At 46.2% G+C, this 14,701-nt stretch overlaps 1 protein-coding gene across 4 annotated transcripts in view; it reads left to right on the top strand.

Annotated features, from left to right (window-relative positions):
- Nucleotides 1-14,701, top strand: part of NR2C1 (nuclear receptor subfamily 2 group C member 1) — a 102,416-nt gene that overhangs the window by 60,163 nt on the left and 27,552 nt on the right. For 3 of the 4 annotated variants that reach the window (XM_019515071.1, XM_019515068.1, XM_019515069.1), the window contains 5 exons: nucleotides 569-748; nucleotides 4,089-4,236; nucleotides 5,523-5,613; nucleotides 9,344-9,528; nucleotides 10,272-10,379. In XM_019515071.1, the coding sequence (XP_019370616.1) occupies nucleotides 569-748; nucleotides 4,089-4,236; nucleotides 5,523-5,613; nucleotides 9,344-9,528; nucleotides 10,272-10,379 (712 nt within the window). The remainder of the gene's footprint in view (nucleotides 1-568; nucleotides 749-4,088; nucleotides 4,237-5,522; nucleotides 5,614-9,343; nucleotides 9,529-10,271; nucleotides 10,380-14,701) is intronic. The other variant, XM_019515070.1, reaches the window with a different exon arrangement.

A 14,701-nucleotide genomic window follows, 5' to 3' on the forward strand; every position in this document is an offset into this window, starting at 1 on the left:
TTTTTTTTTTTTTTTTTGGGGGGGGGGGGGTTGTTTTTTTAAGCAAGTTCTCTTATCAGAGAGTTTGAATAAAAGAATGGAGGTACTCTACATAGAGCCATTTTTGATGCACTCAAGTTGAAAAATAAGTGTTTTGGAAAATAAACAAAACTAAACAAGTGTTTTATTTTTAAGTCATTAATTTCAAACTGCATAAAAGCATTCTCTCTTTTTGTTTTCTCTTTTTTTTAAGTGTTGTGTGAAATGACATTCTTGTGCCATTTGAAATGGTTAACAGCCTTTTGAACAAATGGTGAACTGCGAATTTTAGATATTGAAGCAGAAATTGGTAAAGAAAGAAAAATATGTAGAAAATTAAAATGTGTTTTCTTTGAAATCTTGAAGTAATCCGCTTTTGAGACTTATGTGTGAGAGTTGCCTATACTTCACCTTTTGCAAGGACTGATCTGTGTAAATCACCAATATTTTCAGACTTAAGTCTGTAAAACTGAAAATGTATTTAAGTAAATATCAAGTATAAAGAGAGAGAATGATAGCAATATCTTGTCTTATATTGTTCTGTGACTAGGACGTCATTATGGAGCAGTAACATGTGAGGGATGCAAAGGATTCTTTAAAAGAAGTATACGAAAAAATTTAGTTTATTCGTGCCGAGGAACAAAAGACTGTGTTATTAACAAACATCACAGGAACAGATGTCAGTACTGTAGGCTGCAACGGTGTATTGCTTTTGGAATGAAACAGGATTGTAAGTATGAATAAGAATTGTAAAAGGGTACGGATTTGTTATGTTACGTTTAACAAGTCTTAGGAAGGTTTGAGCTATAAAACATACACTTAATTATATTAAAATGAAATTGGGGTGTACCTAGGATTACATACTGTTAGAGGCCTACCTAAATTGTGGTTTCACGAATTTTGTGGAAACCATGAAATCTGTGGTTGCCCACAAAATCCAGGGTTGCCCATGAAACCCATGAAAAAACCTTAATAAGTTCTTATTAAGTCTTCCCTTCCCTGGCAGCCTCACAACCTGCCCTGGAGGCGAAGGCACTGGCTGGTAGGGTGGCACAAAGGGGGCAGCAGACAAGATGCTGACTGCCCCTCCTTTCTTCTCCTTCCCTGGGCCTCTCTGCCAGTCATAGAATCATAGAAAATTAGGGTTGGAATGGACCTCAGGAGGTAATCTAGTCCAACCCCCTGTTCAAAGCAGGATCATCCCCAACTAGATCATTCCAGCCAAAGCTTTGTGTATCTGGGTCTTAAAAATCTGCAAGAATGGAGATTCCACCACCAGTGAGGAACTTTTTCTTAATATCTAACCTAAACTTCCCTTGCTGCGACTTGAGACCATTGCTCCTCATTCTGTCATCTGCTGTCACTGAGAACAGTCCAGCTCCATCCTCTTTCAAACCTCCCTTCAGGTAATTGAAGGCTGCTATTAAATCCCGACTCAACCTTCTCTTCTCCAAACTAGATAAGCCCAGTTCTCTCTGCCTCTCCTTATATGTCATGTGCCCCAGCCCCCTAACCATTTTGTTGCCCTCCACTGGACTCTCTCCAAATTGTCCACATCCTTTCTGTAGTGAGGGGCCCAAAACTGAATACAGTACTCCAGAAGTGGCCTCACCAGTGCTGAATAGAGGGGAATAATCTACTTCCCTTGACCTACTGGCGACACTCCTACCAATGCAGCCCAGTCTGCCATTAGCCTTCTTAGCAACAAGGGCACACTGTTGGCTTTTTTTTGGATTCTTGTCCACTGTAACAGTCAGGTCCTTTTCTGCAGAGCTGTTTGTTGCCCAGCCAGTCCATCTTCCATGTCATTGATAACAACATTGAACAAAAGCAGCCCAGGACCAACCCCTGGGACACCCCACTTAATACTGCCAACTAGACATTGAGCCATTGGTTACTACCCTTTCCCAGTGCTCCAGCCAGTTTTCTATTCAGCCAGTCTGTTTATCCAGCCCATACTTCCTTAGCTTCCCTGCAAGAATATTGTGGGAGATTGTATCAAAAGACTTGCTAAAGTCAAGGTACACCACATCCACTAGTCTCCCTGCGTCCACAGAGCCAGTCATCTCCTCATAGAAGGCAATCAGGTTGATCAGGCATGGTGAATCCATGCTGACTGTCTACTTCCAAACCCAATGAGAAGCCCCAAAGGCCAGGTGACATGGCTGTACAGGCTGAGCCTTAAAACAGTTTCACAAATGGAGCCATAAAGACAGATTATTCATAGAGTATTATCCAGTGGTTCCTAACTTTTTTAATGTCTTTAAATAAGCTAAGTAGATTGAGGCCTATTTAAAATTATGTATTTGTTGAGACTATAGTTTACAAGCCTGATTCATGGCACTTTTCTGTGGTGGTTCCATTAATGAAAGTGAAGTTAGATTATTTTAAAACTGCTCTAACAGAGGAAAAAATAAGTTCCAAATACTTCTAAAAGTTCCACACTTTTAGTCAGCATTTTTGTTTTACAATGACAAAAACCTATACTTACATTAATAGTTTGTTTCTAGCTATTTCTTCTTAAGAGAAATTTTCCCTGGGAGCCCATAGAATCAGACTTGCTACATTGAGCTTTGAGGCCAGGGGTTCCCAGGGTAGACCAAATTTCCATAGGCAGCACAAAGAAGGAGATGATGGTACCCTTTTGCAAATGAAAGGAACAGCTTCCAGCAAGGGATCCAGACAGGAGAAAACACCTTTTTTTTTTTTTTTTTTAAGCGGTCTATATTGGATTGGCATCGATAAAGGAAAATTGACATTATTGGCAATCAGCTTTTTTTGCTGGTGTAGCCAGTAATATCACTGATAATGGCATGTGCAGATGCACACATGCATGCGACCAGGAATGCAGCCTGGCAACCTGGCAGCTTGGAGAGCAGTATCTGGCCAGTAAGTCTGTGGGGAGGAAGGGGTATGGGGGAGGAGATAGAGGCCCGCATGGTGAGGGAGGAAATGGGACTTGGGCAGGTGCTGCCAGGACAGGACACAGGATGGAGCCATAGGTGGCTTGTCCAGGGGGCACAAGGGGTGGGGGTAGGGGGGTAGTTTCCAGCCATTGCATGAACTCCCAGGGGAGGCATGGGGGACATGTGCCCCCTGGATTTGTGCGCAGGGCGAGGGCTGGCTGCTTGGTTCGGGGCTGGGGATTGTACTGGCCTCTTCTGGGCAGGGGGGTCTGGGCCAGAGCTGCACTTGGGGAGGGTGGCAGCAGCACTGGGAGGGGGGCTACAGTGAATTTTTTGGGGTGGCTGTAGCCCACCCCATAGTCACCCCTCCCAGTGCTGCTGCTGCCCCCACCCCACCCTGAACACGACCCCTGCCCAGCCCCCTCCCCATCGCCAGGAAGAGGCGAGCACATCTGCTGGCCCCGAGCCCACAACAGGCAGCCCATCTTCTCTTTCTGCTCAAATCTGAGGGGAACATGCCCACCACGCTTCCCTTGGGGTACATGCAGCAGCCAGGAGCTGCCGCTCCCTCCCCATCTCCCATGTCCCCCAGACAAACCTCCTGCAGCTCCGTCCTGCGCCCTGCACCGGCTGGGCAACGCCTGTGTCTGCCTGCTGTCTTACTCCCTCCTTCACCATGGTGGGGGGCATCAATCTGCCCACCGCCACAATGCCCATTCCCCCCCATGCCCTCCCAGCCACAGACTTACTGACCAGATGCTGGTCTCCAAGCTGCCAGGCTGCATATCAGCAATTGGATTGGTATCAGCTGATATGGCTGGTTAATAATCAGCCATTGGTATCAGCCAAAAAAATCTCTATTGGTGCACCTCTTTTTTTTTTTAATTTAATCTTAAATGTAAAAATTATTGCCCCTTTAAGTTGTTTGGCGTAGGGAGTTTAACACCTTTGCCATTCTAGTAGCCGTAACAAAATGTATGTGTTTACGTAAAGTCTTTATTAATTGTTTTAACTTCTATATAAGATCTCCAAAGATGTATTTTAAACTGCAGGGTTCTCTGCTGTAATTGGAAACACAGTGCGTTACTTCTTAGGCTGTTGTTTGTGATGTTACATCTGTTAAATTTTGAGTTGTCACCTAACAGTTATGCACCATTTTGTTAGCTGTTCAGTGTGAGAGGAAGCCTATTGAAGTATCACGAGAAAAATCTTCAAATTGTGCAGCTTCTACGGAAAAGATCTACATTCGGAAAGATCTGCGTAGTCCATTAGCTGCAACTCCAACTTTTGTAACAGACAATGAAACAGCAAGGTACATTTAACTTATATGATATTATAGGGTTATTCATGGGGCCTAGAGTTAAAAGGGTCCTTAAGTGGTCATCTAGCCCAGCCATTTGCTCCAAAGAGATCAACAATCTCTGAAACATTCCTAATTGATATTTTTCTAGTTTGATCTTAATACCTGGTGGTGGAGACTACATCCTCCCTAGCAAATCTGTTCCAGTGCTTAAGAATCCCTGCATCTAGAAAGTTTTTTTTTTTCTAATATCCAGTGTAAATCTGTTGTTGCAGTTTAGGCCCATTACTCCTTGTCCTATCATCAGTGGATCTGGAGAACTGTTTGTTACCTTCATATTTGCAGTATCTTTTTACATATTTGAGGAGTATAACTTTGTCCCCCTTCAGTAGTCTTTTCTCTGGACTTAACAAAACTAGTTATTTCAGTATTTACTTGTATGCCATGTTTTCTAGACTTCTGCTTATTTGTGGTGTTCTTCCCAGAACCATGTCTATTGGTTGGCATCTTTCATGAAGTATGATGTTAAAACTGGACATAGTATTACAACTGAGGCCTTACTAGTCCTGAGTTTAGTGGAAAGCTTGCTTCATGTTTTAGGCCCCCTCTCCACATTACATTTTAAGTGTGATTAACCAATTAGTCATGCCTTAAGTGGTCACCCAACCACATGTTCAAGCAGTTAATGGTGTGATAAAAACAGGAATAAGCTGTAAAGTTATTCCACAAAATACATGTAATAACTTTGTAGTTGCTTCCTATTATGCCATTACTTGAATGTGTGGCATGGGGCCCCTGTGAGCCCTATCAGCTGATTGAAATCCTAGCTGGGGGGGCCGTGTGCAACCCTGAGAGCTGCTAGCCTCAGAGGAGCTCCCGTACACCCCTGTGACTGGGAGACCTTGACTGCTGCGATCTCCCAGCTGTAAGGGTGCACCACACACCTGCACAGCTGAGAGATCGTAGCAACTGCAGTATCCCAGTCACAAGGGTGCATGGGGTACCTGCACAGCTGGGAGCCATGTCAGCTGAGGGGGCTCCCAGATGCAAGATATAGCTTCTTCCCAGCATAGTGAGAGCCTGGGATTGGGCTCCTCCTGCACTAGCAATAAACTGAGATGGGATCTAATTCACAGTCCTAATCACGCCTCCTGCCATGCATGTGTGGTTTGGCAGGAGGCACTGTTGTGTGGATTGTGTATTAAAGCCCATCATGCCTTTATCTGCACATGTAGAGGGGCTGTTAAATAAAGTAAGATTTGACATCATAAGAGTAAAAAATATGCCTTTTTTTTCAGGTCTACAGGCCTACTAGAGTCAGGAATGTTTGTTAATATTCACCAGTCTGGAATAAAAAATGAGCCTACTGTGCTGATGTCACCAGATAAGGTATATGATTACATACCTAAAATACCAAATGAACTTTGAATACAACCAATTAGGGGCTTTTTGTTTGTTTTATTGTTCTGATGTGTCGGTGTTCAAAAGATTCCTTTTAGAAATATTGACCAACTTTTACAAGATTACCCACTGTTATAGATATTTCCTTTTTTTTGAAGACTGACTATAGCCCTGCTTAACAAAAGTACTAAATACTTTTTTGAAAAATATGTCCACTCTTCTTTTTAAAAACGTGTGTCCTGGGCTTGACTATTTTACATTGCTTAAACTGATGGCTAGATCTTTTCTTGTACTTTTTACCAGTAAATTTTAATGTTTGAGGTGCTCAGAGATTAAACCAAGTGAATTTTGTAGGTCTAAAAATAGTTGAGTACCATGTTCAAGTTTGTTAGGGAATATGGACCCTATACATTACCAGAGAGTTAAAATACTAGCTTTGATTAGGAGAAAAAACTAAAAGCAGATGTCTGCCATGAACACGGGAATTGCAGAAAAAGAACCATTGGGAGAAAATGTGTCTGGGCTCTCGCAAATTTCTCAGTAAGGAAGAATGAATAATTCCAGTGCCAATATGGAGACGGCTGATGAGCATGCACTCTAACAAGTTAAATTCATACTAAAAAATGTTTGGGAGTGGAGGGAGGGTTAAGACTTTGTCCCCTTCTGCTACCAACCTGAATGGAACAAACCCAACATGCAGTTCTCATGAATGTGTACTGCAGGTATGCTAAAAAATTTGGTCTTGTGAAAGCTTGCTCCAATTTTTGCAAGCTGAGAATCTGGAAGAAATAAAACGTAAATTCAGGACATTTTACTGGGCCAAATAGTAAAATTGGTTGAGTGATATGAGGTGTTAATACAAAGTCCGTATGGCAGGGCACTATAGGTGCCTACCACTTTAAGGGCAAGAAGCTAGCGGCTGGCAGGTGCCTGATGATGGCAGCCATTTTGGATCTGGTGCTGCCCATATAAACAGGGCATTTTTGCTGCTGAAGGCCAGGCAACAACATCACCTGGCTGCAGGGCTGCTGGTATCATCTGGAGGTAAGGCAGGAGCTGTAGGGGATGGTCAAAAGGCTCCTGGTCCTGGGCATGACCTAAAACTGCACCTTGCCGGGAGTGGGTGGCCTGGTGGGGCTCTCAGTGGCGCGGGAGCCCCCAGGAAATGCCAGGCCAGTTATCACCCCGGTGAAAGGTGGGTAGGGGTGCCTTAACCCTAGCCCTCGCCTTTGGGTGGGTTTATGTACCATCAAAGGTAGTTGTGGCCAGGCACAGTTGTGGCCACCTGAGCCCACCGGGGAGCAAACCCTGTGGCCCCCCAGTGAGGGGGCGGTCTGGAGCCCCAAGTGAGAGGGGATGGAAATTAGGACCCCAGTGAGGGGGGGATAGCCCCAGTGAAGGGGGCTGAGATCTGTAGCCCCAAGCGAGGGGCAGTGTGGTAGCCCTAAATGAGGGGGCAGAGTTGCGGAGCCCCAGTGAGGGGGTAGCCCCAACTAAGGAGTGGAGATCTAGAGCCCCAAGTGAGGGGGGCATGTGGAGCCCCAGGCAAGGGTAGTGGGCCCAGGTAAGCCTTCGGAAGCCTGAGGCCAAGGTTTGGGCCGGAGGCTGAGTGAAGGGGCTTCAACCCCAGAGTGAGAGAGGCGAGTCCTGACCCTGGTAAGTCCTCCACTGCTGGGAGGCTGAGTGTGGGTCGAATGTAACATCCGTAGTAACACCACAACCTGCTGCCCCAGGGGGGAGTGAGAGTCTCCTGTGAGACCCTGGGGCACCAGTCGTGGTATGAGGTACCCCAGCTCCCTACATCCAGGAAGGTGGACCTGGAGAGAACGTGGGGCTATTTAGGCCAGAAGTACAGTGCCCTCTCAACTGGTCCATGCTGGGGCCAGGACCAAGATGGTCAAAGGGTTAGGCATCTACCGCGAAGGGCACTCAGAGTTGTGGATCTGGGACCCTGCCTGGCCTTGGAGGTGAGGCCAGGGCCTGTGTAGGACTGAAGGTCCCGAGCGGGGACCATGACTGAGAGGGGAGCCAGCTACAAGGAGCTCGGCAGCCCAAATGAAGGCGGTGTAGGCCGCCTGAGTGGAGGGATCAAAGAGAGGGTCCTCCCAGGAGAATTCTGGAGCCTAGCGTGTGGCTGGTGTGACTGTTAACATCTGGATGGCATCTGCGAGGCTTGGGCCGCAGTGTAGGAGTGGTACGGAGCTGCAGACACCCCCTTATATTGGGGTGCAAAGAAAAATGGGCAGCCTCCCACCTTATTTAACAACTTATTGATCTTCCAACAAGTCGTGGTGGGCGAGACAGGCGGGCAGCATGCCCAGAGGCAGGTGGGAGGGCGGCAACGGCTGGCCTGAGAGGAGCCCACCTCGCCACAGTCAGTTTGATATTACCATCTGTTTGGATGTTTGGCACCTGTTATGTAACAATGCTGAACACTGAGTCAAACTGATGTCAAAATGTTATGGAACATTTAAGACATTAGTAGGCAGAATCCAGTTTATCAACAAACTGGAAAGGGAAAGAGGGAGCATCTGGCATTGTGTTTGGAGACAGAGCAGTTTGAGCCATGCCTAATTATCAATAATTCCAGCCAATTAATGGCACCCATTAATGCCTTACAGCATAACAAAAACTCCTGCCATTTCCTTCCAGTAGAGTTTAATGGATTGTCACTCTAGATTGATTTATCTCCAAGATAGAAAGAAACAGCAATAATGGTGGGTGTCATGGATCTTCCCCAAAAAGGAGAATAGAGAGTAGAAAGAAAGAATTAATCCCAGAGAGGACAGTGCAGAGAGTGTGGTCCCAGAGAGGACAAAGGGCACTTGAGTGGTATAATAAAAAACCATTTGAAGCTGAGCAATCTGCTGTGCTGTGGGACACTGGAACTCTTAAGGCCTCTCCGCTTTAAAAGACTCTCCTGGGAGCTGACCAAAAAGAAGGAGCTGTCTGAGATACAGCTGCTACAGATCACCAGAGAAGAGCCAGAGTCTCAAAGCCAGAGGCTTGCCCTTTGTAAAGCCATACCAGGGCTGGATTCAGGGGATTTTTCAGAAGAGGGAGACTGAATAAGGCCTCTTCTTGCAGAGTCCCAAGGCAGAGCTTCCCTTGAAAGCCGTGTGATCTGTGACCTGGGTGGGGGGGGGGACATGTGAAGCACCCAGAGCAATCCCTACCCACCCACAAGTGTGGGTGAATAGAAATCCTTAAGCCACTGGTTTTGGAGGGAGATGGTGATAGAGAAGAGGATTACAGATTGCACAAGTCCTTGAAATTGCAGGAGATGGCACTCAAGATCCCTCTGGTGGACATGGAGGAGTGCAAGGAGCCCCTGGTGTGCAGAAATGAGCTCAGTCCATACAAGCTATGCTGTGTACGTCTCTGCACAATAAGAATTTTTCAAACCAGCAGTAAGCTTTTTTTACTGGTGTTTTTTGTTTGTTTGTTTTTTAACCTTGTTCTGGTTTTTGCAAGTACCATCATTGTAAGAAGTGTATGTTAACTACTGGTAAAAAGCTAACGGGGAAAAACTTTGAAAATTAGATAGCAGTCTCTATTTATGGCATTATAGGCATTATATTATACCCGCTACTGAAAACAATTATTTTAATATGTTCTGTATTTAAGATTAAGTCTTCATTCCTTAGTGTGAAAGCTGGATTTTTCCATTCCCATGTGATACTAATGTGAAAGAATTAAAACTGTATTTTTTTCTTAGGTTGATGCATGTCAAGGAGATTTAAGCACGCTGGCAAATGTGGTAACTTCATTAGCAAATCTCAGTAAATCCAAAGACATGTCTCAAAGTAGTACTGAGCTATCTATGATTGAAAGTTTAAGCAATGGAGATACGTCATTGTCTGAACTCCAGCAAGAAGAACAAGCAAGCAGTGATGTCACAAGGTAAGGCATACTGCATCTTTAAATAGTTATTTTTTATGGTCTCCTTGCCACCTCAGTACAGTACTTACATTTTACACAAAACAATGCAGTTTATCTTTAGGAAAAATCATTACAATGACAAACTGAACACATTGAAGAATAATCATACAAAGGTTGCTACATGTGTTCTCAATAAAGTAACTTGGTAATTAAGTTCCCTTGTAGAAATAAATACTACCATATTTATGGTTGAATAACTGCATTCACGTGGCAGACATTGTACAAACCTTTGTTTGTATTTATTTTCATCTGAATCATGTAGGTGGTGGTGTAGGTGTAAGATAATTGGCACTACAGCAGCACTAATCCAGTTAATTTTTCTGTCTTCATCCTGCCCACCCTTTTATCAGCAGCTCATGCAGTGGTCCAAGAGTAGCCAAGGCAGTATTCATTCACTACATACTTTTCATTCTATGAGAACCAAAAATCTGCTATATTATACCAATGCAAATTTGGACTAAATCCACTGGGACAAGGATTGCTGTAAACCAGCACAGCTCTGACTTCAGGAGATGGTCTGGCCTTATAGATTTAGTGAATTTACTTTGTACAGTATAAATGCAAGTGGATTTTGGCACTTTCTTGTGTTATGTGTCTCTACCTCACTCAGGGTCTTACACAATCCCCACTGAAGTCAGTGAGAGTCTTTTCCATTGACTTCAGTAGGAGCTGGATTGGCCCTTTACTATTCTTTGTCCAACCAGTGCACCAAAAGAGAGAGAGAGGATACTGAAGACTATAACAGTGTGTGATTATGTACTTCAAGACTCTGTGATGAATGCTTATAAGAACCCAGACATAAGGTTGCACAGGTAAACTTCGCCTTCACTTTTCACAAAAATCAAAACTGATCTAAGCCTCACTGTATCTAATTCTGTTTATATTTCAGTTAGATCTGTTGTGTTGTCTGTAGCTGACTAATAGCCCAATCATCCATATACATTCTTTATGGGTATTTGGCAGATCTGTATATACTTATCAATGAGTCGGATAGATAAAAAGAAAAATAGAGTTATCCTTAATAAAGGAAGGCTATGATGTGCATAACGAATCTGACTACACCTTTTTCTCATTTCATGACCTCAGATTTAATTTCTTCTAGCCAGGCAGTTATTCTAGATCAGGGGTTTTCAACCTTTTTTAGCAGGTGTACCCCTTTTGGTGTCGGAGGCCGGATGTAGGGTGGGGGGGTGGTACTTGCATGCAACCACCGTCCACCGCCTCATGCCATTACAGATGTCTACTGTGCCACCACTGCACCCTGCTTTCCCACACCCAGTTCCACATGCAGCTCCATGTGCTGCTTACAAGCTTCACATCCAGCCAATTGCGCGCCGCCCATCAGCAGCCCGCAGAGTCGCATGCACAACCAGCCATGGGAAACCACCATGGGGTGGTGGTGGCGGTGGCCTCTGCCGCATGCAACACCCCTTTTCCCCTACCCCATTGGGCTGGGTGGCACCTATATGGCCTGCAGAGGGTTGCTGCTGCCCTTGAACCAACCCCTCCAGCCCTGCTCCTTGGAGTGGGCATAGAAACACACTAACCCTCCCGCCATTGAGACCCTCACAGCGGCCATTCAGGAGAGCGAGCTGGGGTGGGGAGGTGCCGTGGTGTGCTGGTGGCACCTGGTGCACCCCTCCCCCAGGTAACAGGCAAACGCTCTGGAGGAGACACTGCTGCAGCACCCTGGGGCGCTCTTCATCCCCACCCACCTGGGCGTACCCCCAAAGACCTTTCTAAGTACCCCTGGAGGTGCACATACCCTTGGTTGATAACCCCTGCTCTAGATGTTTCTTTCTTTCAAATGTTACCTTGCAACTTCTACTTATGAAGAAGGCAGCATAGAGGTGCACCTTATGCAGCTCTGATTCAGTTAGTCTATAAGTTTTTGTGAGCCCTAGCTCAAGGGTTGTCAACTGAGGGTACATGTACCCCTAGGAGTACTTGGGAAGGTCCTAGGGGGTATGCCTGGGCAGGCAGGGGCAGAGCACCACCACCGCCTCCCAGGATCAGAGCCAGGGGGGAGCAAGGGCAGCGGCCACCATCCACCACCTGGTGCCCCGCTTTCCCACAGCCAGTCGCACGTGCAGTTCTGTGGGCTGCTGACGGGCGGCATGTGATTGGTTGGGTGCAAGGGCTGTCAACAGCCTATGGAGCTGCATATGTGACCGGCTGTGGAAAAAGCGGGGCGTGGGATGGTGGGTGGGTGCGGTGGCTGCTGCATGCAATCTCTCTGCCCCCTTCCTGCCCCCCCCCCATCTGGCCACTGCCACCAGAAGGGGTATACTTCTTTTAAAAAGGTTGAAAACCCCTAGCTTTCATCAAATGCCCCAGTTCACCAACATGAGAGACTGGATTCTGAAGAATAGAACTGTGTGGTTATACTTCAAGACTTTGTGAAGCAATTTTGGTTTCAGTGGCATAAAATGCATCCTTGCTCCTGGAGAGAGACAACACAATGTCCATGCTGATAGATCCATGTCAGTTGATTTCTCATACCTTGGTGTGTTGTTGTCTTCTGTTTCATGCTGTTGCCTTTTCTTTCTACATCACATAACATCTAGGCATGTGACATCATATGCAGGATTACCTCTCCTCTGTCTACAAACAGGGATCAGCTTAATATACATTTTTGGTGCACACAGCATGTGTATGATGTTCCTAGTTCCTCTAAATGCTGAGATTTGGCTATGAGAATAGCATGCATAGGAGTTCCCTTTTAACCCCCCAGTACCAACCAGAACAGGAGGAAACAATCAATTTTAACCACTGAGCCAGTGTGCATAGGCAGTGTACAAATTTTTACTGGGTACTTACATTTCACAGAAGATGCTATTTCGCATCACCTTACAAGAACTGAGAGCAGTATCTGGGGTATGCAAGGGACACTTATTCCTGTTCAAGCAGAAGCACTTCTGTTCAAGCTTATTGGACAACATATAGTTCAGGGGTGGGCAATGTTTTTTGGCCGGTGTGCCGAAAAACACCACAACGCCTACCTCGGAAGGTGCTGGAGTGCCAGCATGGCAGAAAAACAAAATGAGGGCAAGGGGTACATGGCAGGATGCCTTGCCCCACAGCCCGGGCTCTGTGGCTACTAGCAGCGAGCCAGAGCCAGAGCCAGGGCTGGCTGCAGCTGGGAGGCTCCAAACAGCTGTGCCGGGCTCCAGCATCAGCTCTGCACCAGCGTGTGTAGGCATGCTTTGGAGCTGGTGGTGGGGGAGGGGCCTGAGGCAGCGCAGCCCCAGTCTCTCCCCTGCTCCCAGCATGGAGGTGATGAGCCCAGCGCAGCTGTCTGGGCAGCTGCAGTGGGCAGAGTGCAAACAGCTCTGCCAGGCTGCACAGCTACGGCCTCTGCTCTGTGCTGGGGGTGACTGCATGGGTACCTACCTTGGGGCAGGCAGCTGGGATGCTGCAAGCCCGACTGGGAGCAGCCTGGGCTCTGTTGCTGGCAGCAGCTACCCGGAGCTGGGGCCGGCTGTAGCCGGGAGGCTCCAAACAGCTGTGCCACAGTGTGCCAAGCAAAATGGCCTCGTGTGCCACGCTGGGCACGCATGCCAGGGGTTGCCGACCCCTGCCATAGCTTATCAGATAAACAAACAAATCTGAGGAAACCCAATCCTCCCAGGCACATACCTGAGCATAAGACTCTTGTATTGGTGTATGCACCATCCATTTACCTTCTTAATCCTTTCCTAATAGAACATTGTCGTCAGCAGTCCCTGTAAGCGTCACGGAGATTATGAAAGGTATTTCTTGATTCAGTGGCACAACTGGTGTTTGAGTTAGGGCAACTGGTTTGCAACCAGTATGAGGAAGAACTATTAAAAAACTGTGTTTCAGGGATGGCACAAGTCAAGGCTATTTGGGAGAGGCTTTTGCGATCAAATGGTCAAGTCAGCTGTTACGCATTTTTGCCAGTGCTATTAATACTAAGGATCCAAAGGAAAACTGAACAGGATAGAGTAAAGCTCAGTCTAGTAACCTCTCTGTGGCCATGGAAATTCTTGTTTCCTTCTCCAAACTTCTGTCCAGTTCCTGATAATGGTAATGCTCACTCAGAGCCATTGCAGTCTTTGTGGCCTGCCTAAAGGTGTCAAACCTAAGATGTGTGCAGGAAAGCAGATTGGAGCTACAGTAAGGTAATGTTGCAGTTAGTTCTTCATGAAAGCTCCATTCACCATTCTCCTACTTGGTGCGCTGCTGGGGAGTCTCTCCCTAGGGAATGCATGCGGAGGCAAGTACTTGAAAAAAGTGTACTTTTGCCATTCAGTAACTGGAGTTTTTCAATAAGTGTCCATTCCACTTTCTGCCATCCTTTGCCTGGTTTTTGGGTTTCCGTACGATAGGTAAGTGGAGACTCATAATATGGCAAGAACAAGAGTGGTGGTTGGTCATACATTCTCCTTTAGGCCCTTGGTTCAGTGCATGAGGCTGTTTCAGTTGCATTGAGGGATCAGAAGGTGGATGAGGCACTGTTCAAGCAGGTGACAAATCTGTCCAAGAGCCATGGGATGGTACTGGTGGGAGACATCAATTTTCTGGACATCTGCTGGAAAATAAAATGTCCAGCCAGTTCCTAATTTGCGTGGAGGACAACTCTGTTCTAGAAAGCAGAGGATACAACTAGGGGATTATCTATCTTGGCTCTTGTCCTACAAGCAGGGAAGAACTTGTGGAGGATGTGAAGGTGATTGGTAACTTGTGAGGAAGTGATCATGATATGATAGAATTCCAGATCCTGAGGCAGGGAAAGCTTGAGGTCAGCAAAACTAAGATGCTAGATATCAAAAAAGCAGTTTTTAACCAAACTGAGGGAACTAATAGGCATGGGGCCATGGGAAAATGGACTGAAGGGTAAAGGCACCCAGGAGGGCTTGGAGGCTCTAAAAGGTACGGTGTTGAAATCCCAACAAGAAGCTGTCCCAACATGGTGGATGCACAAGAAGAATGGTGGCAAGAGACCAATGTGGCTGCAGAAGGAGCTTTTAAATTGCCTCAAATGCAAAAGGAAAACATGCAGGCAATGGAAGAATGGGCAGGTCACCAAGGAAGGATACCAGGAAATAGCAAGAACCTGCAGGGCCAAGCTCAGGAAGGCAAAGATAAAAAAAAAAAAAAAAAAAAAGTG

This window comes from Gavialis gangeticus, unplaced genomic scaffold, assembly GCF_001723915.1.
Source record: "Gavialis gangeticus isolate Ggan-Ray unplaced genomic scaffold, GavGan_comp1, whole genome shotgun sequence".
In the NCBI taxonomy this organism is placed as follows: domain Eukaryota; kingdom Metazoa; phylum Chordata; order Crocodylia; family Gavialidae; genus Gavialis; species Gavialis gangeticus.